Raw genomic sequence first — 16,095 nt, 5'->3', positions numbered from 1 at the left:
ATCAAAATACCATGGACTTTCTTCAGAGAGTTAGAACAAATTATTTTAAGATTTGTGTGGAATCAGAAAAGACCCCGAATAGCCAGGGGAATTTTAAAAAAGAAAACCATATCTGGGGGCATCACAATGCCAGATTTCAGGTTGTACTACAAAGCTGTGGTCATCAAGACAGTGTGGTACTGGCACAAAAACAGACACATAGATCAGTGGAACAGAATAGAGAATCCAGAAGTGGACCCTGAACTTTATGGGCAACTAATATTCGATAAAGGAGGAAAGACTATCCATTGGAAGAAAGACAGTCTCTTCAATAAATGGTGCTGGGAAAATTGGACATCCACATGCAGAAGAATGAAACTAGACCACTCTCTTTCACCATACACAAAGATAAACTCAAAATGGATGAAAGATCTAAATGTGAGACAAGATTCCATCAAAATCCTAGAGAAGAACACAGGCAACACCCTTTTTGAACTCGGCCATAGTAACTTCTTGCAAGATACATCCACGAAGGCAAAAGAAACAAAAGCAAAAATGAACTATTGGGACTTCATCAAGATAAGAAGCTTTTGCACAGCAAAGGATACAGTCAACAAAACTCAAAGACAACCTACAGAATGGGAGAAGATATTTGCAAATGACATATCAGACAAAGGGCTAGTTTCCAAGATCTATAAAGAACTTATTAAACTCAACACCAAAGAAACAAACAATCCAATCATGAAATGGGCAAAAGACATGAACAGAAATCTCACAGAGGAAGACATAGACATGGCCAACATGTATATGAGAAAATGCTCTGCATCACTTGCCATCAGGGAAATACAAATCAAAACCACAATGAGATACCACCTCACACCAGTGAGAATGGGGAAAATTAACAAGGCAGGAAACAACAAATGTTGGAGAGGATGCGGAGAAAAGGGAACCCTCTTACACTGTTGGTGGGAATGTGAACTGGTGCAGCCACTCTGGAAAACTGTGTGGAGGTTCCTCAAAGAGTTAAAAATATACCTGCCCTACGACCCAGCAATTGCACTGTTGGGGATTTACCCCAAAGATACAAATGCAATGAAACGCCGGGACACCTGCACCCCGATGTTTCTAGCAGCAATGGCCACGATAGCCAAACTGTGGAAGGAGCCTCGGTGTCCAACGAAAGATGAATGGATAAAGAAGATGTGGTTTATGTATACAATGGAATATTACTCAGCTATTAGAAATGACAAATACCCACCATTTGCTTCAACGTGGATGGAACTGGAGGGTATTATGCTGAGTGAAGTAAGTCAGTCGGAGAAGGACAAACATTATATGTTCTCATTCATTTGGGGAATATAAATAATAGTGAAAGGGAAAATAAGGGAAGGGAGAAGAAATGTGTGGGAAATATCAGAAAGGGAGACAGAACGTAAAGACTGCTAACTCTGGGAAACGAACTAGGGGTGGTAGAAGGGGAGGAGGGCGGGGGGTGGGAGTGAATGGGTGACGGGCACTGGGTGTTATTCTGTATGTTAGTAAATTGAACACCAATAAAAAAAAAAAAAAAAAAAAGAAGTGAAGGAGGAGCAGGAGAGTCAGAGATGCAAGATTGCTGCTTGATTTTAACCCGCTGAAGCTTGTGTTGGCCTTCTGACCTCCAGAACTGTAAGATAATACACCTGCATGGGTTTAAGCAACCATGTTTGTGGTAATTTGTCACAACAGTAGGAAACGAATACAGCACTGTTCCAGGCACAGTAGCAGATGCTGGGGATTCTGCGGAATTCACGGAGCTCTAAGGAAGTGACGCCTCACCTTATATGTGGAGGTTATATCCAATGAAGCAAGAGTAGAAAAGTGTTCCAATGCTGGAACAGCATTTTGGAAGGCCCAGGGGCAAGAGCAAGAGAGTGTGCACAGAATGTCAAAAGGCCCCAGCAAAGTGAGGAGAAATCAAACTGGAGATCAAAGGAATTCGGGTCAAAGGGCCAGTCCCAGAAAGCGTTTGCTTTATCTGAGGACAGTAGGGCTAGATTTCGAGAGGGGCCAAGTTATGACCAGATCTGCCTTCTGCCTGCAGTAGTGTAGAGAGTGCATCCCTAGGTGGCTCTGGCCCACGTGAGAGCCGGTGGTAACCCGCCAGACTGGTGCCAGGGAGAAGAATATGGACAGACGAGAACTGACTGGAGAGAGATTCTGGAGGTAAGATCAATGGAGCTTGGTGATTGACCAGATGGGCTGTGAGGGAGAAGGAGACTTTGAGCTATACCATTGCCCCCTCTTCCTGGTGTGGGCAAATCAGCGGATAGTGCCATTTCCTGAGATGGGAACATCGGTGGAGGTGTAGGCCTGAGGTGTGCCTGGAGCGCATTCAAGCCGAGGTGACCACTGAGGCAGTCGGACATGTGTTGGGAGTTGGGTGAAGGTCTGTTGGAGATTCAAGGTAGACTCTGGGTCCTTGCAGAGAGAAAAAGAGGTTTCTCAACCTCAGCACTACTGATTTCAAGTAGAGTAGTTTTTTTTTTTTTTTAAAAGATTTTACTTATTTATTCATGAGAGACACACACACAAAGAGAGAGAGAGAGAGAGAGGCAGAGACACAGGCAGAGGGAGAAGCAGGCTGCATGCAGGGAGCCCGGTGCAGGACTTGATCCCAGGACTCCAGGATCATGCCCTAGGCTGAAGGCAAGTGCCAAACCTCTGAGCCACGCATTCCTTTGCTACTTCTTTGTCTTAAGGTAGGCCTGGAGGGTTATCCTCATCTGCAAGCTCTGAGCTGGGTCACAGGCCCAACCGTGTTCCAAGCCTGGTGAAGGGAAAGGTGAGCACAGGTGAGGCAGGGGCCAGGTGTGGTCCTTGTGGTGTCCCCACACTGTCAGCTCAGAAAGCTTGGTCACATGGCCACACCTAATTGCAACAGAGGCCAGGCTGTGTCGTCTAGGTGTGTGCCCAGCAGGGAGGGAGTAGCAGATTTTGGTGGAAAGCTGGCCGCCTCCTAAATGATCCGAGACACATGGTAGGTGGTGGTTTTTGGAAGACATTCCCTGTGAAGGGAGGAGAGGTTGTGTGGAGATGCGGAGTCAGGAGGGAGCCCCATAGAGCAGGACACTGCACATGGTCCCAGATTGAGTCTGTTCCCCAGTGGGGGGGGCAGGGGGGAATGGACCCTGTCCTCAGGGCAGGGAAGGCATCTGGTCAACCTCCTGACTTCCCACCCGGGCTCCTTCCTCCTTGACATTGCCTCACTCTTGTCCATCTCCCACAGCTGGGACCCCGATACACATTTCTGCCTCACCCTGAAGCTGTTTCCTTGATTTTCCTTCTTAGCCAAGATGACTGGCAGCTCCTGGAGGTCAGGAGCACAGCATGATCCTCAGAGTCCTGATCACTGAACCCCGCCCCCCTCGGCCTTCTAACCGATGTTCAGGACAGACTCCAGTCACCCCTGCGTGCTCCCTTATCATTGTCCCTCAGGGCTACTGATTGGATTCCCCAGCCCCAACATGGGTCTGTACGTTGACCTCCACAGGCTTTTCAAAACTGTCCAGATTCCCCAATCACCGTCTTTCATAGTTTCATCATTATGCACCCCCACTGACCCCACCCTGAACCCCTGGCTTGGTTCCCCAAGGCTGACCAACCCTGAAGCCCGGCCCGGCACAAGGCCTGTCTGCACCCCTGCGCCTGCTTGCACCACTCTCTCTCACCCCCCGACTAAGTGTCGGTGGGGTGGGTGTCCGTGGGCAAGACCATTAGGAGAGGCCATCAGCTGTGGCCGGCCAGTGTGGAGAGGAGCACAGGGTGGCATGACCAGGGAATGACCATATGGCCCTGGATCAGTCATGGTCCTCACTGAGCCTCAGGTCCCCACTTTGCACAGTGGGGATTCTGACCTCATAGAGATGTTCCGGGGGGTAGCGGTGGGAGAGGACTGGTGTGGAGGAAGGCTCTGGGATCCACCAAGTTCTGCCATGGGTGTTTTCCAGGTCCCCAGTGTGAACTGAGTCCTGGGGGAGGGGATCCCCCTGACGACTCAGTCCAGCTCCTTCTGCGTTCACTCGGGGAGCGAATTATGGCAAGGACAACTCATGTACTGCACCCAACGGGTGACATCTGGTTCGCCTGCCCCCGACACTCGCCTTGCTCCCCTGGCCGCGGGAACCCGGTGCAGGAGCTGGCCGCGGCAGGCCCTAGAGGGGGCCTTGGAGCTGGGCTTGCAGGGAAAACACATCCCGGCCCGCCGGCTTCCTTCCTAGCCGCACATTAGGGTCGCTTGAGGAACTTAAAAAGTACCTGGGACTCTGAGGACCCCCCAGAGCGACACAGTCAGAAATCGTGGAGATGGGGCCGGGACCCAGGACTTCTCCATCCCTACCCAGGTGAGTGCACAGCGTAGGCGGCTGAGCCGGTGGGAGGGAAGGCATCCAGGGCAGGGAAGATGCTCTAGGGCACGGAGGGCGCCCGTGCCGCGTGGAGGCGCTCGCCCCCCGCAGTCCGCCCCGCCGGCCGGCCGGCCTCAGGAGGTCCTGTGGCCCCGGGCACAGCGCAGCCCCGGGTCGTGCAGGGCCCTCCACATGAGCAGCATCTCGTAGGGCGCGAAGCGGTGCACGAGCAGCAGCTCGCGGTACAGGCAGGGGTCGAAGGAGGACTGCCGGACGCCGGGCAGCTGCACGCCGTAGGGCCGGATGCCCTCGTGGCTGCTGGGCGCCAGGCCGCTGCGCTCCAGACACATGCCCATGTAGGCGTCGTCGATGGGGAAGAGCGGGGTGCGGCGGGCGGCGGCGCGCAGGAGCCCGACCGTGTGGCTGGACAGGAGGAAGCCGCCGCCGCTGCAGTACACCGGGTAGGCCCTCCCCGGGAACAGCTGCGGGGGCACGAAGTACTTGCTCCTGCTGTCGCGGATGGGCACCGAGCCGTCCATGAGCTGCCCCGCGAAGAGGTGTCGGTCGGGCCGCTGCGCCCGCAGGAAGCGCAGCACGTTGGCGGTGTGCACGAACACGTCGTCGTCGCAGCTGAGCAGGAAGCGCGCGTGCGGGCAGCGCTCCGCCAGCCAGTCGAGCAGGTGCACGTGCTTGAGCGTGAGGTTGAGGAAGGTGTCGGCGAAGGCCCACTGCAGCACGTCGCGGTGCTCGCGCGCCTCCAGCCCCACCAGCGCCGCCAGCCGCCCCGCGCGCTCGGCGTCCGCGTCCCCCGGCGCGGCCGTGCCCAGCAGGAAGAGGCGGCGCACCTGCTGCCCGCCGTAGCTGCGCTCCTGGCCCCAGGTGCGGCGGATGAGCTCGCGCCGCTCGTAGTTGGCGGGCGACGACTTGACGGCCAGCAGCAGGAAGGCCCCGCGGGGGCCCGCGCACTTGGCCGGCGCGTCCCAGAGCAGGGGGAAGTGGCGGCAGTGGCGGTACCGCAGGAAGTCCTGGATGCGCGCCGGCAGCCGCTCGAAGTCCGCCGTGGCGCGCACCGAGTCGTTGGCCACGCACGGGGCCCCTGTGCTCCGCGCCGACCGCTGCGCCTCGGTGGAGCCGTCCCACGTCTCCTCCTGGGGCCTGGAGGCTTGGAGGAACCAGGTGTGCAGGGCCAAGAGACTCACGCCCACCAGAAGGAGGGCCAGAGTCTTGGGGTTCAGGGACCTGCGGCAGGGGAAAGCCATCTGTGGGGGAAACCGAGTCAGAGGTGAACCAGGAGTCGTGTTGGACATCAGCGGCCCCATCAGGGCTCTCCCAGAACCAGGCCCTTCTCGACTCTGCTGTTCTAGGGTAAAAGGAAACCACAATTCCAGATTACGTGGAAGCATCTCGAGTCTTCCACAGTCTGGAGTCCTCTGACCTTCACATATCTCCCCCGGATGCCACCTGGGCCGAGCAGACTCAAAGTCAAAATCTTCATCTTCTTGTGAATTCACATCCTGCTCTTCCACCTCAGTAAATGGTGCCATTGCCTACCCTGTTCCTCCAACCAGAAGCCCCGACGCTCTCTACCCTTACCCTTACTTATACCCACGCTCCATATCCTGGAGCTCCTGCATCCCAATCCCTCTGTGCACTTTCCTTCTTTTCCATCCCTGTCAGCCCAGAGTCTATTTCCCCCCTTTCCACCCTAGTCAAGGAAGCATGAGGTGAAAGCACTGGACTCAGACCCAGGTCAGATTCTGGTGTCCCCACTTACACACATCCTCTTGAACAAGTCACTTCCCATCCCAAGGGCTGAATGTTCTAAGAAAGGGCTAATAGATTCCTACTTTGCAGGGTTGTTGGGAGCATGAAGTAGCCAGTCAATGAGTGGCACTGATGTTTTGACCTCTTCCACTTCCTCTGGCCCCACTTCTTTTGATTTTATTTATTTATTCACGAGAGAGGCAGAGACACAGGCAGAGGGAGAAGCAGGCTCCCCACGGTGAGCCTGATGCGGGACTCTGAGATCACAGCCTGAGCTGAAGGCGGATGCTCAACCACTGAGTCACCCAGATGCCCCTGGCCCCACTTCTTTATCTTCCTGCCTGGTATCATTTTCTGTTCCCCAAACATACCAGGTCAGGCCCTCTTTTCTATGTATCTAACTCCCCCACCTGCCCAGCTGCACTTAAGGCCCTGCTTTCTGAAGACCCCTCGCAAGTCAGACTCCAGATTACAACAACCTTTCCAGTACTTACTCCCTGAGAAATCCCATCACACTGAGTCCTAAAGAACTGTCTTTCTTGAAACATACTTCTCTCTGTTTCAGAGCTGCCACCCTCTCCTTCTTTCCTCCTCCCTTTTTAACCATGTCTCTCATTTCTCTTTGCTCATTTCTACATCTTTCCACGTTTAATGGCAGGAGGTCCCCAGGGCTCTGTCTGGATATCTCCTTTCCTGTAGGACCTCCAGGCTCTGGTCCCTATGTCCCCCTAGCAGCTGCATGTGGTGGCCCACAGCCACTCCGGGTGCAACCTTAACTCTCATCTTTGTCCCCAGAGTTGTCCCAGAGTGCCACCAACCACTGTGGTTTTTGTTCAAGCCCCAAACTGTGATCGACTCCCTCCTTGTCTTTATTCCCCCACCCAAGCCCGGATGATTTAGCCCCTAAATATTCCATCGACCTGTCTCCTTCCATTCCCAATTCCATTCCCTGTCCCATTCCAACTCAAACTAGCTTCTGCTGCTCAGATGACATAGTGACATAGCCTCCTGTTTGGTCTCTTCACATACTTCCTGGCTCTCAGTGAATCCCTCCTCCACAATAGCTGGAGTACCTGTGAACCATGCAGATTTCACGTCACACCTTCCTACTATCAGCCACCTGCCCTGACCATCAGCCAGGTCACAGCCTTAGACTGGCAATATCTTTCTGCCTCGAGCTCCCCTGCCTCTACCTCTTTCACCTACATTTTAATGCCTGCTTAGCCTCCTCATCCTCCACATCCATTGAATGGGTGTTTCCTTGGCTAGGCTTTAATGTAGCTCAAAGGAGACCAGAACATTTTGTTTTTGTTTTTGTTTTGTTTACTTTTTAAAGATTTTATTTATTTATTCATGAGAGACACAGAGAGAGGCAGAGACACAGGCAGGGGGAGAAGCAGGCTCCATGCAGGGAGCCCGACGTGGGACTCGATCCCAGTACTCCAGGATCATGCCCTGGGCCAGAGGCAGGCATCAAACCGCTGAGCCACCCAGGGATCCCCTATTATTTGTTTTAAAGTGTATCTTCTTTCCTAGTCTGTAAGCACCTTGAGGGGCAGGAATGGCATCTGTGTTGTTCACCACCAGTGTCCTGCACAGGGTGGCAGGTCAGATAACATAATGGTAGAAAATGCTGTTGCCTGGGTTCAAATACTGCCTCTACTAGTTTCTATTTTTTTGTTTGATTTTGTTTACTTGAGAGAGAGCACACGTGGGAGCACATGGGGGCACATGGGGGCGGGCAGAGGGGGAAGGACAGAGAGAAAAGCAGACTCCCCACTGAGCAGGGAGCCTGACCTGGGGCTTGATTCCAGGACTCTGGCATCACAACCTGAGCCGAAGGCAGACAATCGACTGAGCCACCCAGGTGCTCCTGCCTCTACTAGTTTCTAATTGCATGTTCTGAGCAAGTTAATTTAAGTCATGGTGATGAGTAAATGATAATGTATGTAAAGAATTTAGCATGGTACTTGGCACATAATAGGTATTCAGTAAATATTACCTATTGTGATTATCAGAGGTGCCAATATTTCCAGGTTGAGTCATTTCCATATAGTAGATGTTACTGTGTTGGATTGTGCTCTAGTGCTTGTGTATTATAGGCCATGCACCACGTCTAGGACAAGATGGGGACAAAGCAGGTGTTCAGTGAAATAATGGCAGTGCCAATAACTGCCCAAAAAAGTGAGAGAGCCTTGCAAAAGCATTGGTGCAATCACTGAGTCTCATTAGAAATACTAGAGGTAGGCTCCTGTAGCTCTCACTGTATTCCTGCTTCAGTGTTTGATGCGCCGACAGGACAGTGAGATGATCTAAATCTAATTTATCATCGCTGTAGGCTCAGTGGCTTGTCCTGTGCCCGGCCTGTTTGTGGCAGGCAACATTTTTTTTTTTCTTCAGTGAATATAAGACTAAAGAATGAATGAGAGTAGAATGTGGAGTCTTAGTAACTGGGCAGGAGTCTCAGCTGCTTTCAGTAGCTGTGCGACTTTGTGTCAAGTCATTAATCTGGGCCTGAGTTTCCTCAACTGAAAAATGGAGAGGGTTAACACTCATCCCTTAGTGAAATAAGGAGCAAGAAGATAATTTTGTTAATGCCAGAGTGCCATACAAATGCTAGTTTTAAAAAAAAATGGAAAAGTGTGCTCTATCTTCCTTCTCCTCTCCCAGAATCATTTCTAGAAAGATAAATACCTCAGTCTTAATGCAACAGTAATTCTTGTCTCAAGGAGACTTGCATTTACTTTGATAAAGCTGATCCAGGGAGCTGAATCATAGTCACTTTATGATCTGAGCAAGGGGAAGGTTGGGCCTTGTCCTATTTCTGAGGGCGGCACTGGTATGTAGAACTCTGGTTTTGGATGCTGACACTGCGGAGCTTTGGGTATTCTCCGTGGTTCTTTTTGTTGGATTTCCCCCTTTCTCAGTGTACTCTTTTAGGTCCTCACACCTTAGGCTTTCACAGCCTCTGCTGGTCCTGATCCCTTGTTCCTTAGGACTCAGCTCAAGTACCACCTCCTGCAGGAAACCTGGTACAATGAGCTCAGTTGAACATGTGTCCTTGTTATCATGGTTGCTGAGTAGCCAAGCTGGTAAGAGGACAGACCTGCCACTTAGGAAACCTTTTCAAACCTCACGTTCCTCATTTGTGGGAATGTGGGCAGGTCATTTACCTACATGCCTTTGAGGATGATTGGAGTTGATTTGTGTAAGTCACTTTGACCCATGCATGGGCTGCAGTAAGCGGGTACTATGGTAGCGTTAGCAACTAACAGGAATGTTGGTGGGGCAAAGGATTATATAAAGTTTATGATCCTTTATGATCCTGTCACTACTCTTTGTTCTCCATTTATTGCTCCACATATATGTTTGCTTTTCTTTGCAATGCTATTCACTCTGCCTGGGATTTTCTTCCTTATGTTCCTAGGAACAGGAGAAGTTTCAGGATGCCTGCGTGGCTCGGCAGTTGAGCGTCTGTCTGCCTTTCTGCCATCAGCTCAGGGCATGATCCCGGGGGATCGAGTTCCACATCAGGCTCCCTGTGAGGAGCCTGCTTCTTCTTCTGCCTATGTCTCTGCCTCTCTCTCTCTCTCATGAATAAATAATTGAACAAATAAATTTTTTTTAAAAGATTTTATTTATTTATTTGAGAGAGTGACAGAGCAAGCATGAACAAGGTGGTGGGGGGATGGGCAGAGGGAGAGGGAGAAGCAGACTCCCCTCTGAGCAGGGAGCTGATGCGGGGCTTGATCCCAGGATCCTGGGATCATGACCTGAGCCAAAGGCAGATGCTTAACCACCTGAGCCACCCAGGCGCCCCTGAACAAATAAATATTAAAAAAAAAAGGAACAGAAGAAATTTCTGTTGCTTATTCCCTCCTCTGGTTTCATGCCAGGGTGGATGAACAGAACACGGCTTCCTGGGTCATCCACCAGCCCCCCTACCATCCTAAGGTATTCCTGGGGAATAATGGCAGGCAAACAAGTCTTTTATTACTTTTGGTCCCAACTCCAAGCATGGAGCCTTAACCTAGAAGCTTTGCCCTGGTTCCTTTCCCTCCCTGTCCTCCCTCTGGTTCTTGCTTCACCCTCTAGGAAGAGGTGATGGGAAGCAGCCCAAACCCCCGTCTTACCTTGAGTGTCTAAGAGAGAAGAAACAGACAGGAGCCGTCTCCAGACTGGGACCTATCTTTAACCTTCTGCTTTCACAAGCTGAAGGCCCATCTCTAAGCCTGGGCTTGGTTCCATATATTTGAATCTGACTAATCGTTGACATCTGACGTCCTCCTTGGAGGGAGGGTGAAGTGTGGACAGCTACAGGCTTCCTTCCTACCATAAATGCTTATGCTTTGTGAGGAAGGTAATGCCATCTCTTCCAGTTTTGTTGACTCTACCCACAGCTGCTGTCTTCTCTCCAGTGGTACGCCCAACTGAACGTTTGAATGCTGTACTGTCATCATCAGTTTTCCCTGCTAGACTGAGAGCCTGGGGCCTATTAACACAGGATATGCTCTGAAATCTTTGTTGAGTAAATTGTATGTAAACTGTTCATATGGGCATACTTTCTGAGCTCATTAATGACATCCAAGCATACTGTGTGTGGCAAATGATCATGGGCTTCGTCCCATTATCAATGGGGGTGGTCAGGAGAGAGCTCGGTCTCTGTCCTCAGGAACTCATGATTTTTTTTAAAAAATATTTTATTTATTTATTTATTTATTTATTTATTTATTTATTTATTTATGAGAGAGAAAGAGACAGAGACAGAGAGAGAGAGAGAGGCAGAGACACAGGCAGAGGGAGAAGCAGGCTCCATGCAAGGAGCCTGATGTGGGACTTGATCTCGGGTCTCCAGGATCACACCCTGGGCTGCAGGCAGCGCTAAACCGCTGTGCCACCATGGCTGCCCTGGGAACTCATGATTTCTTGGGAGAGCCAGATAGTGAAAGATTATAAAAGAGGTGGGATGCAGAGGGAGAATTTGAAGAAGGAACCTGGGCGAGCCAAGGAAGACTTCACATTAGAACTGGGTTATACCAGTTATCTAGTGCTGCACTACAGACCATCACCAAACGTAATGGCTCAAGACAACCAGCATTTATTATTTTTCAAGATTCTGTGGGTGGCCTGGGAGGCTCTTGTGCCTGACACACCTGGGATCTCTCATGGGGATCTGTTCAGTTAATGGGTCAGCTGGGGCCAGCTGGGCCTTGTGCTCTCTGTGCTCCTTTATCCTGGGCTACCTCATGGCACGGTGGTCTCGGGGTTCCAAGATGTGGAGGCCTGGCCTTCAGAAGTTGCCTCATATCACTTTCACCACATTCTGTTAGTCAAAGTAAGTCATAAGAGCAGCCCAGATAGAGGATGAGAAGGGCTCCAAGAGTTGATGGTCATATTTAACCTATCACGTGGGTTTTGAGATGTAAGAAGTTTTGCCAGCAGGCAAGGAGAGGGTACCCTAGGCAAAGCTACAGAGGTGGGAATAAACAGGAGATATCTGGGAAATATTCCAGGTTTCATGTGGTTGGAGGGATAAATATTGGGAGTTGAAAATGCAAAGGTAGATTAGAAGTACCCTGAGAAGGGCTTTGAATGCCATACCTGGAGTTTTAACTTGGTCCTCTGAAAGTTTTGACAAGTCTCCGTTTTCAAGAGTTCATTATAGCAGCCCATATGGTGGTTGCTGGAGAGGGCAAGACAGAAGTCAGGGACCCCAGGGGCCAATGGTGATCCATGGGAGCGAGGTGTGGCCCAGCCTAAACTGGGCAGGGGCTGTCAGAATGGCTTTAGAGATTGGTGATTTACTGGATATTCTGTGAGAGTGTTCACCTCTCAGGCTCCTTGTCCTTCTTCTTTTTTTTTTTTAAAGAAATTTTATTATTTATTTATGAGAGACAGAGAGAGAGAGATTGAGAGAGAGAGAGAGAGGCAGAGACATAGGCAAAGGGAGAAGCAGGCTCCATGCAGGGAGCCCGATGTGGGACTTGATCTTGGGATTCCATGATCACCCGCTGAGCCAAAGGCAGGCGCTCAACCACTGAGCCACCCTGGCATCCCAGGCTCCTTGTCCTTCTTGCTAATTTAGAGGGTCCTGGGACTGGGGGAGTGGCTGGATGAGAGAAGAGTGAAGGATGAGGAAGGGGGCGGGGTAAGTGAGTCGTGGGAAGAAGGAGGGAAAGGGGCATGAGTATAGGTTCAGTGGGGGGATGGTAAGAGATAGCTGGAGGATTAAGGAAGCCCAGCCTTCCTGGAAACTCTCTGGCAGGTGAAGGCTGGAAGAGAATGGGAGCACCAATTAAATCAGGCTTACGAGGGTAAGAGTATAGCCCCAGGGAGGGACCTACCTGGATTTTTTTTTTCCCAGACTGTGACTTCCTGTCCCACTCATGGCTGAGGATCCAAGGCCTGGCATGGAGCAGATAACCATCCAGGAGGGCAGAATGACATAACGTTTTCAATAAAATATATATTTATTTATAAACACACAGAGAGGAGACACACAGGCAGAGAGAGAAGCAGGCTCCATGCAGGGAGCCCGATGCAGGACTGACTGGATCCCAGTTCTCCAGGATCACACCCTGGACTGAAGGCAGACGCTTAACCCCTGAGCCACCCAGATGTCCCTGACATAGCGTCGTTAATTCATTTTCTTTAAGCTCCCTAAAAACGCACCTTTTCTCCTTAGCAGAAATGTCTTTGGGGGAAGGTTAGGGATGAATTGAAGTGAAGAGAAAGTTTTCTTTCTTTCTTCCTTTTTTTTTTTTTTTTTAAAGGTTTTATTTATTCATGAGAGACACAGAGAGGCAGAGACACAGGCAGAGGGAGAAGCGGGATCCCTCTGGGGAGCCCGACAGGGGACTCCATCCCAGGACCCCAGGATCATGCCCTGAGTCAAAGGCTGACGCTCAACTGCTGAGCCACTCAGGTGCCCCTGAAGTGGGGAGAAAGTTAAATGGGGGTAAGTTTATTGGAGTAAAATGAACAGACTTTGGGACAGGAAACTATGACCTCTCTAGGAAGGTTCTGGAGTGGCCAGGGAGGAACCTAGTGAGATGTGTGTAGTGGATATGCATGGCAGGGTGACTTCACAAATGTGTGTACTATTCAGAGGTGGAGTTATAACAATCATAACTTCTTTCCAGTCCTCCTCTTTACAATGGGTGGGTGTTTAAATCTAGTGTAAAAAGTCTCGGTCCAGTGGTTCAGCCACACCCTAGTCTCTAAAAACTGGAGTAGGATAAGGAAGGGTAACCTGTTTCCACCTCCAAGACAAACAAACAGCTTTGGTGAGCACAAGCTGGCACTTGATGACCAGGAAGGGGAGGAAAGTTGGATGGTCCCTTGTTCAGGTCAAACTTGTCACTGGGAGAGGATCCAGAAGAGAAGTTGATTCCTCAGGGTTGTCCACAAGTTTTGAGGTACCCTTGGCAGACCGAGGCCAGGCATTCTTATAGGAAGGATCCTATTCAGAAAACCCACTGTAATTAGTTTCATGCTAACCATGGTGCAAACCCTTTAGACAGTCCTTCATTTTACAGATCTAGAATCCAACATTTCTAGTTAAGTGACTTGGCTACAGTCAGGTACCTTTTCAGTGGGGGGCCAAGATCCTAAGGCAGGTCGTTAGACACCAAGGACATGAAGTATGTGATGTATCAGAACTTAATGCCAATGGGCTACCGTTGGAGTCTGCTGCCTCAATGCAGTGTTGGATCAGGGCTACTGTGTTCCACCCCACATGCCACGTGGAGCATGGTCCTAGTCTTGCCGGTAGCCACAGCTGCGCCAGCCCAGCCTCTGGCATACACAGACCCTGAGGAACTGGAACTCGGGCTCTCACTCCCAGATTCCTTTCCAAGTGAGTGGTGATTCTCTTTGGTTGGAGGGGTCCCTGTCTTTCCTTTCTTTCTTTTTCTTTTCTTTTCTTTCTTTTTTTTCTTTCTTCTTTCTTTCTTTTGTTTTCTTTTTCTTTTCTTTTTCTTTTCTTTTTTCTTTTTGTCCTGTCTTTCATAATTCCTCTACCTAATCATGAAATGGTTTGGTTTATAGGACTCAGTCTGAGACTCTCTTCTTTCCTTCCATGATCCCCTCCATTCCCATGGCTTCAAATATCATGTGTGCTTTTGATAATCAGAGTTCTGTCTTCAGCCCAGATCGCTTAGCTGAGTTCCAGATCCGCAGTATTTTACTACCTTTAAGCTCTCCACCAGGATTTTATCTCACACAGACTTCACAATCGATGAATCTCAAACTTACTTGGGAACTCACCCCGAATCTACTGCTTCCCATATAACTCAGATATATTTGACCTTCTAGCTGGTATCCCTGTACCCACGCTGGCCCCTGTTAGTTCATTCTCCACCCTTTCAGGAGCTTTCCAAATTCAGGTACTCAACAAGGCTTTGAAAGCCCCGTGTGACTTAATTCCTGCTCATCTCTCCAGACACTCACTTCTTGCTCTCTGCTGTGACCAGCCTTTCTTTTCCTAACTTTCACCGTTCAGTTTTTTTTTTCCATTCATTTATTCATGAGAGACACAGAGTGAGGCAGAGACATAAGCAGAGGAAGAAGTAGGCTCCCCGTGGGGAACCCAATCTGGGACTCGATCCCTGGACTCCAAGATCACGACCTGAGCCAAAGGCAGGTGCTCAACCACTGAGCCACCCAGGAGGAGCCCCATTCAGTTAACATAAGATTCCTCTTCAGAGAAGCATTCTCTTCTCCAGTTCCCTAGTATGCATTCCCTTAGCTCTCTGTTCCCTCCCTCCATGACACCCCAAATATAACTGGCACAGTTACTTGTTGGGCACTAGAGCCTAAGTGCCTAGGATAGGATGTCTTATTCTTAATGTGCTCCTGGCATCTAACATGGACACAGGATTCCAGAGCTTGCTGAGTGGATGGCACAGTGCCATATAGTTCCCACATAGCAAGGCTTGAGAAAGGAATCTTCTTTTTTTAGTGCTTTCTCCACATCTGAGAATCAGTCCTATTTGGAGACTAGGGCCTGCCTCCTAAGTCCTGCTTTCTCTAACACCTAAGTAGACCTATTCACTACCTAAGTAGACCTATTCACTATTGTAGTCCAGGACTAAAGCAAGGAAAAAAATAAAAAGCTGGGGTGGGACTGGGTTGGGGGGAACCCCACCCCACGCTTGCTAGAGCTAGGCCAGTCAGCTCAATAAAAAGGTGAATGCCTGTGTATAGGAGGTATGTGTTGCAGGGTTGCTTTAGAGGCATGAACTATTCTGAGGTGGAATTAAAGCAATCTCAACCCCTTTTCAGTCATTACTTTAACAAAGCAGAGTCCAAATCGCTTTGCAAATTCACTTATATTCCTTGGCAGCTTCTGTTGATTTAGGAAAGGCTGCCTCTTCCTGACACACAAAAGAACTAGTTGACGTAGCTACCATATGGTCAGCAGATTCAAACTATGCATTCCAACGGGTTTGGCCAGCAAAACTAATATTTGAAAAGCTGTGTTTTGGATCACTGAATGAGAAGTGGGAAATTCTAGTTATGTTTTACATCTTACAGATGGCACTTTGGCCATTGCCAGAGATGGAAATCATAAACATACAATGGCTCATGCAGTATGATCTTCCTGTTTCTAATCTGTTCCCCTTTGTTGTGTGAAGCTGTAGGGTTCATGTGTTTACTCCAGAGCTCCTGAAGTTGAGAATGCTGTGTATTTATAGACCATAAATATTTAATTGAAAAGTTCCTAGCTTTTGCTTTGCAAATTACCCAAGCTTGGAGTAGAAAGTGCTGCAGTATAGTTCAAAACTCCGATAAAGATCCTTCCCATGAACAGGATCGCTGCTGGCCTGTACAGACCCTTTCACCTGGAACTGGAAAAAGGTGTCCCAAGATGCAATCCCACCAAGGCACATACTTTGACAAGCTGAGCATGGGTTAGATTTGGGCCTCCACTAACCCCTCTCCTTCAAGTGGGTGCCTTGTGCAA

General features: G+C 49.8%; 1 protein-coding gene and 1 long non-coding RNA gene across 3 annotated transcripts in view; one reads left to right on the top strand and one right to left on the bottom strand.

The window, feature by feature from the left end:
* Positions 1–1,550: 1,550 nt before the first annotated feature.
* Positions 1,551–10,684, bottom strand: B3GNT6 (UDP-GlcNAc:betaGal beta-1,3-N-acetylglucosaminyltransferase 6). 2 transcript variants are annotated; one of them, XM_072794724.1, is made up of 2 exons: positions 10,262–10,684; positions 1,551–5,623 (listed from the first exon to the last, which is right to left on the bottom strand). In XM_072794724.1, exon 2 carries the CDS (start codon positions 5,621–5,623, stop codon positions 4,499–4,501), a length of 1,125 nt encoding a protein of 374 aa, XP_072650825.1. In that variant the 5' UTR covers positions 10,262–10,684; the 3' UTR covers positions 1,551–4,498. The 2 variants fall into 2 exon arrangements, with proteins under 2 accessions (XP_072650825.1, XP_072650824.1); XM_072794723.1 differs by lacking the exon at positions 10,262–10,684 and having other exon boundaries at positions 1,551–2,788; positions 4,276–5,793.
* Positions 3,908–16,095, top strand: part of LOC140615039 (uncharacterized) — a 56,978-nt gene continuing 44,790 nt past the window's right edge. Inside the window, exon 1 of the long non-coding RNA XR_012015708.1 lies at positions 3,908–4,361. This is a non-coding gene — a long non-coding RNA (uncharacterized lncRNA). The remainder of the gene's footprint in view (positions 4,362–16,095) is intronic.

This window comes from Canis lupus, chromosome 23 (genome assembly GCF_048164855.1).
Source record: "Canis lupus baileyi chromosome 23, mCanLup2.hap1, whole genome shotgun sequence".
Classification (NCBI taxonomy): domain Eukaryota; kingdom Metazoa; phylum Chordata; class Mammalia; order Carnivora; family Canidae; genus Canis; species Canis lupus.
This window is presented reverse-complemented; position numbering and strand designations above follow the sequence as displayed.

Coding starts and splice junctions, on each gene's coding strand:
- B3GNT6 (XM_072794723.1), bottom strand. CDS start 5,767: ATGCTTCCACGTAATCTGGAATTGTGGTTTCCTTTTACCCTAGAACAG.